At 43.9% G+C, this 14,948-nt stretch overlaps 1 protein-coding gene across 1 annotated transcript in view; it reads left to right on the forward strand.

Annotated features, from left to right (window-relative positions):
• LOC126160698 (agrin-like) overlaps positions 1 to 14,948 on the forward strand; it is a 454,728-nt gene that overhangs the window by 425,433 nt on the left and 14,347 nt on the right. Inside the window, exon 24 of the mRNA XM_049916923.1 lies at positions 2,079 to 2,271. Coding sequence (XP_049772880.1) covers positions 2,079 to 2,271 — 193 coding nt within the window. The remainder of the gene's footprint in view (positions 1 to 2,078; positions 2,272 to 14,948) is intronic.

The raw sequence follows: 14,948 nt of genomic DNA on the forward strand, positions 1-14,948 counted from the left end.
TACTTGCAAAGTTTCAGGAACCAGCAAACGAGCTAAGTGAGGAATCTGCGAACACACTACAACCCCCTACATATTCATCACATAAGGAATGCAAATGCAAAGTTAGACTAATTACAGCATGCAAAGAGGGACACTACATACTCCATACATGCTCCATACATGAATGGAATGAAAAGAAGCCCTAATATGTAATACAATGGGAACTGCCCTCTGCCCTGTGCTTCGGAAATGCCCTCTGCCACGTACTTCACAGCTATTTGCAGAATGTAGGTGTAGGTGTCAATGTTTGTGTTGATTTTTCATCTGCTAATCATCAAGAATTACTCCTTGTCTGCACAAAAGTTCAAATAATTAGACTAAAAACGAAGGGAATTGTTATTTCCTCTGGGAATTTATTTTATTTACAATCATTTATAACAGTTAACTATATTCAGTCCCTTAGTTCTGGCTGTTCTAGCTCAAGTGTCCACCTGTGGGCAGCTAGGTGCCCAGGATCCCAGGCCAACAGAGATGGGCAAACAGCTGATGTGTGGGTAGTTAGGCAGCCAGGCAGGAGTGTATGTGATCATACTCCAGTAGCCAAGACACGTGGGCCGGGGTGACCAAGTGGTTCACACATGCACAAAAAGCTTGTAACTGGGCCACCTGGTGGGCAACGTATCACACCTGCACCAGCCTGTGAGCATCTGAGAGTGCTCGTATCCTATAGAGTAGGGTTGAAATTCCTTAGTTACTTCCAATCAAATTTAGTCAATTAGATATGTATTTGTTTGCTTGAGGATGATGAAGGGTTCATGTGACTACAAGAGTGGCTCTCGGTAAACTGAGAACTGCCTAGTTCACCCCCAATATGAGTATAATCTGTCACTACTATTTGCATGAAATTTGACTATATCATCATCGGCAGCAGCAGCCATTTGTCATCCTTTATTGATAAAATTATTTAATTGGATAGATAAAAAATCTACTTACCAAGCAATGGGAGAACACAGACATAAAAGACTGTTGTGACTGGCAAGCTTTCGGAGCCAGTAGCTCCTTCTTCAAGTAGAAGGGGAGGGAAGGAGGGTGGAGGAAAAGGACTGGAGGCTCTAGGAAAAGAGACAGATTTTCGGAAAGTCACCCAGAACTGCGGATCAGGGAAGACCTACCATATCATTAGTGACCCTCGGTTCTGGGTGACTTTCTCAAAATCTACCCCTTTTCCTAGACCTCTCCAGTCGTTTTCCTCCACCCTTCTTCCTTCCCCTTCTGCCTGAAGAAGGAGCCACTGGCTTTTATGTGTGTGTGTTCTGCCACTGCTTTGTGAGTAGATTTTTTTATCCATCCAATTACATAATTTGTCATCCTTTGCTGGAGAAAGGCCAAATGTTGCCTTTACTGTGCATTGCAGTCTTCACCAACATGCATCCATATTGCTGTTGTTTGTTTCCTTATGTCAAGTATGCACTTATCATTAGGTCATTGTCTTGGTCTTTTTTAGTATCTGGAAATCCAGATAAGAACTTCCTTAGTTCACCTTCCATTCACACACCTTGCTACATGATCTATTCACTTCCATTCCATTTTCAGTACAGTCATTATTGTTGCTTCCTCTCAACTGTACTGCATATTTCATCTGTTTTTCTTATTGTCTCTCCTAGTAATTCCCTACATGCATCACCATTCTTTAGTGAGATGACATTATATTATTAATGGTTTTTTGCACTTAAAGTCCACGTGTCACTGTCATAAGTCAGTACTGGTAATAGACATTGACTGAAGACATTGTGTTTTAGTCATATCAAGAGCTTTGTTTTGAGTACTCTATTTAATTTGCAAAAAGCACTCTAAACCTGTCTTACTATACTTTTTTCTTTTCCCATTCATCCAGTCATTGTCTTCAACTGCTCAAATACGAAACAGAATTAGTTGATTCTATGACTTTACTCTCAATCTGCACTTTTTGTTCTATATGTTCATGGCAGATTATTTTAGACTTATTATTATTAATTTTAATATTAATATACATTTTTACAATTGTCAGTAAATAATATTGTTTTCCAGCATATTAAAAATCTTTGTGTTTTCTATTACAGGAGGAAGGGTGAGCGAATGAATCGTTATGAAATAGTCTTCCGAACAACAGAGCTCAATGGTTTGTTGTTGTGGCTGGGCAAAGGGAGAAACAACAAAGGACATCATTTTGGAGTGACTGTGGCTGATGGGTTCCCAGAAATGAGGTTCAATCTTGGCAAAAAGCAAGCTACTCTCCAAGTTTCTAAATCGAAGGTAGATATAAATTTTTGTAATTCCAGCAAGTAGAGACAGCACAGTTTCTCACTATGATAATTAATTACTACCTAATAGTGACTGAAGACACATAGAGTTGATGCTTCAAATCAGCCCACACACAGCTGCAGAATGAAAACTGATTTTGAACACCTAGACTAGCTCTGGATTATTTGTTTCATTAAAATGCTCTATGAGGATTAAAGGAAATTGTGCAACAGCATTAGCATTTTGTTCTTAAGCACATTTTCCTTCAATGATTTAAATGTAAAACCAGTTGTCAATAGTTCATCTGACTATATTAGTCAACTCTTAAGAATGAAATATGCTGAACAGTTACAAAGAGAGCATAGAAGGAAAGTGCTGTATCATAAACAATAGCTCAGTTATAGTGTTTAGAAGAAATTATGAGAAGAATATTGGGAAGAACTTTATAAGGCACACAGTGTACATGCAAAATTTAACTCTTTTTTTTTAAACAAATTTTTACAGGACTTTGAGTTTTGTTTTCCTCTAAAAAACAAACATACAAATTCACAAAACAAGGATATGGCACAGTTAATTCTTGGAACTAAAATAACTTGAAATAGAATGAAAAAGCTTTACCAAATTCACATAACAAGAGTTGAAATTTCATTGCTGCCAATATTGTTAAATCCTCCGGTCTGTTATTAAAACCAATGAAGTAGAACTATGTTCAAAATATTAAAACACTCCAAGAATAATGACAAACAATCTGGAGCATTATTAACCAAGAAACAATCAACAATAGTGATCCAAATTAAATGGAGCCCTCAAAAAATATCTCAGGTAGAAATGATACGTTACAACCATTAGGCATCAGATTCAGTGATTAGCTATATATTCACTGTGGCTGCCAAAAATCACACGAACTTATCCTCAGTCAAATAATGCTTCATTAGATTTACTTGTGCAAACATATCATGCACAATTGACAGATATTACTTTCGAAAATGTGGACCCTGAGGTAGGGGTACAGTCTTTCTAGTACCATGGACTACAACCCCCCCCCCCCTCATCCCCCCACCCCATCCACCACACATGCTCAAAGCTGTGAAACACCATATACATAATTAGTTCACATCATTTGCTTTACAAATAGTCATTATATTTAACAAACAGAATCACAAAAATGTATTTTTACAAAAATACTGTCAACACAATTTAATTTGAAACAAGGTACTCCATTGATTTCACAATTGTACTGATGTTTGGCACAATTCTTGTTGTAAAAAAGCACAAAATTGACTCTAAAATTGTCACTCATTAGATGGTTCCTATTTTTTGATTTGTTAATGTTCACTGTTATTCCACATGGGAAAAATATATTAAAAAAAGATGATGCTGTGACTTACCAAATGGCAAAGTGCTGGTAGATAGACACAATAAAAAACACACAAACACACACACAAATATCAAGCTTTCGCAACCCATGGTTGCTTCATCAGGAAAGAGGGAAGGAGAGGGAAAGATGAAAGGATGTGGGTTTTAAGCGAGAGGGTAAAGAGTCATTCCAATCCTGGGAGTGGAAAGATTTACCTTTGGGGGAAAAATGGACAGGTATACACCCGCACACACACACATATCCATCCGCACATATACAGACACAAACAGACATATGTAAAGGCAAAGAGCTTGGGCAGAGATGTCAGTCAAGGAGGAAGTACAGAGGCAAAGATGTTGTTGAGTGATAAGTGATGTACAAGGGGCGGCAACTTGAAATTAGCGGAGGTTGAGGCCAGGTGGGTAATGGGAAGAGAGGATACAGTGAAGGGCAAGTTCCCATCTCCGGAGTTCTGATAGGTTAGTGTCAGTGGGAAGTATCCAGATAACCCGGATGGTGTAACCCTGTGCCAAGATGTGCTGGCCATGCACCAAGGCACGTTTAGCCACAGGGTGATCCTCATTACTAACAACACTGTCTGCCTGTCTCCGTTCATGCAAATGGACAGTTTGTTGCTGGCCATTCCACATACAATGCTTCACAGTGTAGGCAGGTCAGTTGGTAAATCACATGGGTGCTTTCACACGTGGCTCTGTCTTCGATCGTGTACACACACACACACACACACATATCCGTCCGCACAAATTGTGCAGATGGATATGTGTGTGTGTGTGTGTGTGTGTGTGTGTGTGTGTGTGTGTGAGTGTATACCTGTCCTTTTTTCCCCATAATGTAAGTCTTTCCGCTCCCGGAATTGGAATGACTCCTTACCCTCTACCTTAAAACCCACATCATTTTGTCTCTCCCTCTCCTACCCTCTTCCCTGATGAAGCAACCTTGGGTTGTGAAAGATTGAAATTTGTGTGTGTGTGTGTGTGTGTTTGTGTGTTTATTGTCTCTATCAAAATACCACATGGGAAAAATATATCTAAAAACAAAGATGATGTGACTTACCAAACGAAAGTGCTGGCAGGTCGATAGACACACAAACAAACACAAACATACACACAAAATTCAAGCTTTCGCAACCAACGGTTGCTTCGTTAGGAAAGAGGGAAGGAGAGGGAAAGACGAAAGGATGTGGGTTTTAAGGGAGAGGGTAAGGAGTCATTCCAATCCCGGGAGCGGAAAGACTTACCTTAGGGGGAAAAAAGGACTGGTATACACTTGCACACACACACATATACATCCGCACATACACAGACACAAGCAGACATTTGTAAAGGCAAAGAGTTTGGGCAGAGATATCAGTCGAGGCGGAAGTACAGAGGCAAAATTGTTGTTGAAAGACAGGTGAGGTATGAGCGGCGGCAAATTGAAATTAGAAATTAGCGGAGATTGAGGCCTGGCGGATAATGAGAAGAGAGGATATACTGAAGGGCAAGTTCCCATCTCCAGAGTTCTGACAGGATGGTGTTAGTGGGAAGTATCCAGATAACCCGGATGGTGTAACACTGTACCAAGATGTGCTGGCCGTGCACCAAGGCATGTTTAGCCACAGGATGATCCTCATTACCAACAAACACTGTCTGCCTGTGTCCATTCATGCGAATGGACAGTTTGTTGCTGGTCATTCCCACATAGAGAGCTTCGCAGTGTAGGCAGGTCAATTGGTAAATCACGTGGGTGCTTTCACACGTGGCTCTGCCTTTGATCGTGTACACCTTCCGGGTCACAGGACTGGAGTAGGTGGTGGTGGGAGGGTGCATGGGACAGGTTTTACACCGGGGGCAGTTACAAGGGTAGGAGCCAGAGGGTAGGGAAGGTGGTTTGGGGATTTCATAGGGATGAACTAAGAGGTTGTGGGGGTTAGGTGGACAGTGGAAAGACACCCTTGGTGGAGTGGGGAGGATTTCATGAAGGATGGATCTCATTTCAGGGCAGGATTTGAGGAAGTCGTATTCCTGCTGGAGAACCACATTCAGAGTCTGATCCAGCCCCGGAAAGTATCCTGTCACAAGTGGGGCACTTTTGGGGTTCTTCTGTGGGAGGTTCTGGGTTTGAGGAGATGAGGAAGTGGCTCTGGTTATTTGCTTCTGTACCAGGTCGGGAGGGTAGTTGCGGGATGTGAAAGTTGTTTTCAGGTTGTTGGTGTAATGGTTCAGGGATTCCGGACTGGAGCAGATTCGTTTGCCACGAAGACCTAGGCTGTAGGGAAGTGACCATTTGATGTGGAATGGGTGGCAACTGTCATAATGGAGGTACTGTTGCTTGTTGGTGGGTTTGATGTGGACGGACGTGTGAAGCTGGCCATTGGACAGGTGGAGGTCAACATCAAGGAAAGTGGCAAGGGATTTGGAGTAGGACCAGGTGAATCTGATGGAACCAAAGGAGTTGAGGTTGGAGAGAAAATTCTGGAGTTCTTCTTCACTGTGAGTCCAGATCATGAAAATGTCATCAATAAATCTGTACCAAACTTTGGGTTGGCAGGCCTGGGTAACCAAGAAGGCTTCCTCTAAGCGACCCATGAATAGGTTGGCGTATGAGGGGGCCATCCTGGTACCCATGGCTATTCCCTTTAATTGTTGGTATGTCTGGCCTTCGAGAGTGAAGAAGTTGTGGGTCAGGATGAAGCTGGCTAAGGTAATGAGGAAAGAGGTTTTAGGTAGGGTGGCAGGTGATCGGCGTAAAAGGAAGTGCTCCATCGCAGTGAGGCCCTGGACATGCGGAATATTTGTGTGTGGCATCAATGGTTACAAGGATGGTTTCCAGGGGTAACAGACTGGGTAAGGATTCCAGGCGTTCGAGAAAGTGGTTGGTGTCTTTGATGAAGGATGGGAGACTGCATGTAATGGGTTGAAGGTGTTGATCTACGTAGGCAGAGATACGTTCTGTGGGGGCTTGGTAACCAGCTACAATGGGACGGCCGGGATGATTGGGTTTGTGAATTTTAGGAAGAAGGTAGAAGGTAGGGGTGCGGGGTGTTGGTGGGGTCAGGAGGTTGATGGAGTCAGGTGAAAGGTTTTGTAGGGGGCCTAAGTTTCTGAGGATTCCTTGAAGCTCCGCCTGGACATCAGGAATGGGATTACCTTGGCAAACTTTGTAAGTAGTGTTGTCTGAAAGCTGACGCAGTCCCTCAGCCACATACTCTCGATGATCAAGTACCACAGTTGTGGAACCCTAGTCCACCAGAAGGATGACGATGAATCGGTCAGCCTTCAGATCACGGATAACCTGGGCTTCAGCAGTGGTGATGTTGGGAGTAGGATTAAGGTATTTTAAGAAGGATTGAGAGGCAAGGCTGGAAGTCAGAAATTCCTGGAAAGTTTGGAGAGGGTGATTTTGAGGAAGAGGAGGTGGGTCCCGCTGTGACGGAGGACGGAACTGTTCCAGGCAGAGTTCAATTTGGATAGTGTCTTGGGGCGTTGGATCATTAGGAGTAGGATTAGGATCATTTTTCTTCATGGCAAAGTGATATTTCCAGCAGAGAGTACGGGTGTAGGACAGTAAATCTTCGACAAGGGCTGTTTGGTTGAATCTGGGAGTGGGGCTGAAGGTGAGGCCTTTGGATAGGACAGAGGTTTCGGATTTGGAGAGAGGTTTGGAGGAAAGGTTAACTACTGAATTAGGGAGTTGTGGTTCCAGATTGTGTTGATTGGAATTTTGAGGTTTTGAGGGGAGTGGAGCTGGAAGTGGGAGATTTAGTAGATGGGAGAGACTGGGTTTGTGTGCAATGAGAGGAGGTTGAGGTTTGCTGGAAAGGTTGTGAAGGGTGAGTGAGTTGCCTTTCCGGAGGTGGGAAACCAGGAGATTTGATAGTTTTTTGAGGTGAAGGGTGGCATGCTGTTCTAATTTGCGGTTGGCCTGTAGGACGATGCTCTGAACAGCCGGTGTGGATGTGGGAGAGGAAAGATTGAGGACTTTTATTAAGGATAGGAGTTGACGGGTGTGTTCATTGGCTGAGTGTTCAGTGTCGTCATAACTGCCGCCTGCTTCACGTCTGCTGTGCAGCGAGCTACCTTAATTTAAGTATTAACTGTATTTTTCTTACTTGTCACTTCTTCTTCCGTGTGTATTTGCTTTTAGGAAGCTTTAATTTTCGAGTGCTCTTAATAGTGTCCCATAGATTTCGTGTTTGTTTTGAATACAGTAAGAGAGAGTCCCTGTAGTCAACCATAGTGCCAGTAGTGCTAGAGTTTGTTTTCAATACAGTCCAGAGACAGGTAGTGCTATTTTCATTGTTTTCTACAAGAAGTGGCTAGCAACCACAGTTTAGTGAATAAGCAGCCGCCTTTAGTGAATTAGCAGTCTAGTTAAAGGTTGATTAACTCCCTTCAGTAAATTGTTTCCTTAGGATGGATAGGATGTGTGACTGCTGTGTACGGACGCAGGAGGAGCTGGCCACTGTTCGCGAACAGCTGAGCGTGTTGATGGCCGCGGTCAGCCGTCTTCAGGCTGCTGCCTCGGAGTGTAGCGGCAGTGGGGAGTCTGGTGCGTCGCAAGGTACACCCCAGGTGTTACATGCTTCACCCACTGTCCCTGCTGTCGAGACATCTTCGCGGGTACCGGGCGCGGTTGGGCCACCCTCTCCCCAAGGGGAGTGGCGGGTTCAGCGGCGTTCGCGGCGCACGAGGCGGAAGGTCAATGTGGAGGCTGGCCGTGTGGCATCGCCCGCTCTGCCTGTGAGGGGACATGTGGCTGCTCCTTCAGCAAGGTCCGAGCAGGCACACGGGGGGAGGGGTTTATTAGTTATTGGGAGCTCCAACGTTAGGCGGGTGATGGAGCCCCTTAGGGAAATAGCGAGAAGGTCGGGGAAGAAGGCCAGTGTTCACTCTGTCTGCTTGCCGGGGGGTCTCATCCGAGATGTGGAGGAGGCCCTACCGGCGGCGATAGAGAGCACTGGGTGCACCCGACTGCAAATTGTTGCTCATGTCGGCACCAATGACTCCTGCCGTCTGGGTTCAGAGGTCATTCTCAGTTCGTACAGGCGGTTGGCGGAATTGGTGAAGGCGGAAAGCCTCGCTCGCGGGGTGGAATCAGAGCTAACTATTTGTAGTATCGTTCCCAGAACCGATCGCGGTCCTCTGGTTTGGAGCCGAGTGGAAGGCTTAAACCAGAGGCTCAGACAATTCTGCGGAGATCTGGGGTGCAAATTTCTCGACCTCCGCTATCGGGTGGAGAAATGTAGGGTCCCCCTGAATAGGTCAGGCGTGCACTACACGCCAGAAGCGGCTACAAGGGTAGCGGAGTACGTGTGGAGTGCACATGGGGGTTTTTTAGGTTAGAGAATCCCCTCCCTAGGCCCGACAAGACGCCTCCTGAGACGCGGCAAGATAGGAGTAGGCAAAATGCAACAGGGAATAACAATATTAATGTGCTAATAGTAAACTGCAGGAGCGTCTATAGAAAGGTCCCAGAACTGCTCTCATTAATAAACGGTCACAACGCCCATATAGTACTAGGGACAGAAAGTTGGCTGAAACCAGATGTAAACAGTAACGAAATCCTAAACTCAGATTGGAGTGTATACCGCAGAGACAGGCCGAACAGTGAAGGGGGAGGCGTGTTTATAGCTGTAAGAAGTGCAATAGTATCGAAGGAAATTGACGGAGATCCGAAATGTGAAATGATTTGGGTGAAGGTCGCGGTTAAAGCAGGCTCAGACATGGTAATTGGATGTCTCTATAGGCCCCCTGGCTCAGCAGCTGTTGTGGCTGAGCACCTGAAGGATAATTTGGAAAATATTTCGAGTAGATTTCCCCACCATGTTATAGTTCTGGGTGGAGATTTTAATTTGCCGGATATAGACTGGGAGACTCAGACGTTCATAACGGGTGGCAGGGACAAAGAATCCAGTGAAATTTTTTTAAGTGCTTTATCTGAAAACTACCTTGAGCAGTTAAACAGAGAACCGACTCGTGGCGATAACATATTAGACCTTCTGGTGACAAACAGACCCGAACTATTTGAAAAAGTTAACGCAGAACAGGGAATCAGTGATCATAAAGCGGTTACGGCATCGATGATTTCAGCCGTAAATAGGAATATTAAAAAGGGTAGGAAGATTTTTCTGTTTAGAAAAAGTGACAAAAAGCAGATTTCAGAGTACCTGTTGGCTCAACACAAAAGTTTTGTCTCAAGTACTGATAGTGTTGAGGATCAGTGGACAAAGTTCAAAACCATCGTACAATATGCGTTAGATGAGTATGTGCCAAGCAAGATCGTAAGAGATGGAAAAGAGCCACCGTGGTTCAACAACCGAGTTAGAAAACTGCTGCGGAAGCAAAGGGAACTTCACAGCAAACATAAACATAGCCAAAGCCTTGCAGGCAAACAAAAATTACGCGAAGCGAAATGTAGTGTGAAGAGAGCTATGCGAGAGGCGTTCAATGAATTCGAAAGTAAAATTCTATGTACTGACTTGGCAGAAAATCCTAAGAAATTTTGGTCTTATGTCAAAGCGGTAGGTGGATCAAAACAAAATGTCCAGACACTCTGTGACCAAAATGGTACTGAAACAGAGGATGACAGACTAAAGGCCGAGATACTAAATGTCTTTTTCCAAAGTTGTTTCACAGAGGAAGATTGCACTGTAGTTCCTTCTCTAGATTGTCGCACAGATGACAAAATGGTAGATATCGAAATAGACGACAGAGGGATAGAGAAACAATTAAAATCGCTCAAAAGAGGAAAGGCCTCTGGACCTGATGGGATACCAGTTCAATTTTACACAGAGTACGCGAAGGAACTTGCCCCTCTTCTTGCAGCGGTGTACCGTAGGTCTCTAGAAGAGCGTAGCGTTCCAAAGGATTGGAAAAGGGCACAGGTCATCCCCGTTTTCAAGAAGGGACGTCGAACAGATGTGCAGAACTATAGACCTATATCTCTAACGTCGATCAGTTGTAGAATTTTGGAACACGTATTGTGTTCGAGTATAATGACTTTTCTGGAGACTAGAAATCTACTCTGTAGGAATCAGCATGGGTTTCGAAAAAGACGGTCATGTGAAACCCAGCTCGCGCTATTCGTCCACGAGACTCAGAGGGCCATAGACACGGGTTCACAGGTAGATGCCGTGTTTCTTGACTTCCGCAAGGCGTTCGATACAGTTCCCCACAGTCGTTTATTGAACAAAGTAAGAGCATATGGACTATCAGACCAATTGTGTGATTGGATTGAGGAGTTCCTAGATAACAGGACGCAGCATGTTATTCTCAATGGAGAGAAGTCTTCCGAAGTAAGAGTAATTTCAGGTGTGCCGCAGGGGAGTGTCATAGGACCGTTGCTATTCACAATATACATAAATGACCTGGTGGATGACATCGGAAGTTCACTGAGGCTTTTTGCAGATGATGCTGTGGTGTATCGAGAGGTTGTAACAATGGAAAATTGTACTGAAATGCAGGGGGATCTGCAGCGAATTGACGCATGGTGCAGGGAATGGCAACTGAATCTCAATGTAGACAAGTGTAATGTGCTGCGAATACACAGAAAGATAGATCCTTTATCATTTAGCTACAAAATAGCAGGTCAGCAACTGGAAGCAGTTAATACCATAAATTATCTGGGAGTACGCATTAGGAGTGATTTAAAATGGAATGATCATATAAAGTTGATTGTCGGTAAAGCAGATGCCAGACTGAGATTCATTGGAAGAATCCTAAGGAAATGCAATCCGAAAACAAAGGAAGTAGGTTACAGTACGCTTGTTCGCCCACTGCTTGAATACTGCTCAGCAGTGTGGGATCCGTACCAGATAGGGTTGATACAAGACATAGAGAAGATCCAACGGAGAGCAGCGCGCTTCGTTACAGGATCATTTAGTAATCGCGAAAGCGTTACGGAGATGATAGATAAACTCCAGTGGAAGACTCTGCAGGAGAGACGCTCAGTAGCTCGGTACGGGCTTTTGTCAAAGTTTCGAGAACATACCTTCACCGAAGAGTCAAGCAGTATATTGCTCCCTCCTACGTATATCTCGCAAAGAGACCATGAGGATAAAATCAGAGAGATTAGAGCCCACACAGAGGCATACCGACAATCCTTCTTTCCACGAACAATACGAGACTGGAATAGAAGGGAGAACCGATAGAGGTACTGAAGGTACCCTCCGCCACGCACCGTCAGGTGGCTTGCGGAGTATGGATGTAGATGTAGATGTAGATGAGTTGATGTGTAGGTGAAGGATTAGGTGGGTGAGGGCAATGGATTGTTCAGTTTGGAACTGGTATAGGGACTGATACATTTGCTGTATGGCTTGGGGCCACACTGTCCCACATTGTAGGTGGTTCTGAACAGCCAATTGGTTTTGCCTTGAAGACGCTCAATGTGGCACAGAATAATGACTTACATTGAGAAGGATACACTTGCTATTATTTATGCCATCAAGAAGTTTCATGTGTTTCTCTGTGTTGTTAAGTTTCACCTGTTTGTGATTGACAGTCCCTTAGTCAGTCTCTTTAGCCCTATGGCACATCTGCCAGATGAAATGGCTCATACACTTCAACAGTGGGCACTATTCATCAGTCATTATCGCTATGAAATTCACCTCTGTTCAACTGCTCAGCACTCTAATGCCAGGGCTCTCTCACACTTTCCTGTGGATTGATCAGGATGAAGTCCTTTGATTAAACTCAATGACAAAGCTCAAGGGCTAATGGTCTGGTTCCCTATTATGGGCTCCTGCTTTGTCTACGGAGTCAGCTCCAAGCCTCTTCTTCACCACGTGCGGCAGTATATTCTGCAGGAGTGGCCAGAATGACCGCCAGCTCAAGTGTTGGGTCCCATCTGTAATTATTTTGTGCTGTGCCATAGACTGACTCTTGCTGATGGTGTAATTTTGTTGTCCAGAGAACACACTGTCCCATGAGTAGTCACTCCGGAGTCACTCAGATGAGACATCTTTTGCCTCCTGCACCATGGTCACTGTGGGAGAGGAGGGGGGGGGGGGGGTGTCAAGTATGAAAATGCTGTCTCACTGTCATGTCAATTGGCTGGTGATAAATCATGAGATTGAACCTTTATTTGCTGTTTGTCATAAGTAAGCAGGCCCACAGTGGTCTGACAGCAGTTTCACTCTGCTTGGCTAGAGCCTTCACAGTTGTGAGAGCATATTCACCTAGATTTCGCAGGTTCCTTTTTGGATGCTTATTGATTGGTAGTCATAGAAACCTACTGTCAGTTCCATACATCATGAACTGCCGCTCTATGCCGATGGAATTGTCAGTGCAGGCCACCACTTGGTTTTTCTCCATTGAAGGCCACTCCCATACGCTGATGAGAGACTTTTTAAGATTTTTGTGTGTAACATGGTACCCACCATGTCACTGTATCCCCTTTCCTTCCTCAACTGAACAAGGAGGCAGTATGCCTTGCACAGTCTTCTGAGATGCAGATGAAGAAGAACATTGGTTGTGTTCCAACGGAAGATGCACTCACACCTTTTATCAGTTCTTACAGGCCCATGCCAACTGACTGAACTGTTGCACGGGTACCAGCCATGAACTGTGTTGAGCATCCTGCTGTCTGTGCTTCAACAGTAAATGGTGGTGCCAGATGGTCAAGAGGTGCTGTACCAGCCAGTTTGTACTCCCATTTTTGAGGTCCCAGATGTCTCCAGGGATCCAGCTCTAGCGTTGGTGCTCCCAGTGGTTGTTGTCACACTCATGCACATCCATCTGCATCATAGCTGTCACCACCAGGACCATTTTTGACTCAACTGTCCTTCGGAGGGTATCAGGAAGCATGTGGGTGTGCTGAGGGTGACCATCAGTGGTGTCCCTGGAGGACATGGATGCACAGCATCCTACACACTCCAATCACACTGGTACCTCACCAGCCATTACCACAACAGGATATGAGGCTCCAGTTCATCTCATTAAGATTGAGCTCACCCGCATTAGTCCATGCCGCTCAGGTCCAGCCACCAGGCAGCACCACAATCAAACATCAAAGGCACATCAAAGTAGGCATGTGCGTCTGACAGATGGCACTACTCAGAGAAACTGACTAGCAGCCAACATTACATAATCCTTGAGCAGAGTGCACTCATCCTCATTGTTACGTTTTGATCACGTGCTCACTTGCCTCCACTCTTGTGACTCTCAGTACCAAACTGGACTCTCCCTGGCTGTGTACTCAGACTTCGCATGGAACTTCTAAACTGTGTCCTCATTAAAGTGATTTTGATATTATGCCCATCCTTATTAGTAAGTGTAAATATTACAGTCACAGTGTGGTTTATGGAATATTAATTTTACAACAAAAAATTCATGATGGATATGTGCGGTATCTGACTGTACATGTATTGTAACAATTATGGATGAGAAAAATCTTAATTCATTTCACCATCATGATATAGTGCTCATTTTCCCAGTACTAACAGTTCGTTAACAAGTATTCTCTGTGGAAAGCTTCAGGAACTTGCAAGTCTGCCATAATGAAATATGCTTTTGAATATATAATGATGACATGTGTTTAGTGAGTAGTAGATTTGATATTATGATGCCAGGTATATGCAGAATTCTGTGTTCATAATGTGGCTGCTAACATAGTTATAAACTATACAGTACTGAAGCATTTAATCCAACAATAGCTCCTGAGATATATATTCCAGAAAGTAGGTAGAGGCCAATGAGTATTTTAAATATGATCATGGAAAGTCCAAGGGGCATATAAGAATTGGAAGGGGTAAAGGTAACAAAGCTAATACCATACAGCAGGGTTATTGAGTGGTCAACACCCAGAGTGGGATGGATTGTAGGCAATGTAGGACTATGTTTGCTGCATGACTCACAAAAATCATATATCTGATGTAAAAGTTGTTTAATTGATTTGTTGCATTATGTCACAGAAGTAATACTTCTTGAATTGAGAATCATTGGGGTTAGTATGGTCATTATGTCATGGGTCAATAGTTTGGACAAGATTAAAATCCACAAATAATGGATTTCACTTTGTAGAGCAAATTTAATTTATAATAAGAAATGGTGCAGCATTTTTTTTAACTTCTTTCACCTCTGACAGTGTTTCTTAATGTGAAAAATCCTGAGTTGCACCATGGTTCAGAATTTGAATCAAACTGTAGGTCCTCCTATAAATTGTATGATAAGTCAGTTTAAAAGCCGAAGGAAGGAAAAATCACCCTCACTGATAATGTACACATTCAACAACCAGAAATTAGAGAGACAAATGCCTATTTGGTGGTAAGTGGATTGTCAGATCATTAGGTACAGTTAGTCACATTATATAACTTAGCTCTGTGTTTAATTCA

Source organism: Schistocerca cancellata, chromosome 2, assembly GCF_023864275.1.
Source record: "Schistocerca cancellata isolate TAMUIC-IGC-003103 chromosome 2, iqSchCanc2.1, whole genome shotgun sequence".
Classification (NCBI taxonomy): Eukaryota; Metazoa; Arthropoda; class Insecta; order Orthoptera; family Acrididae; genus Schistocerca; species Schistocerca cancellata.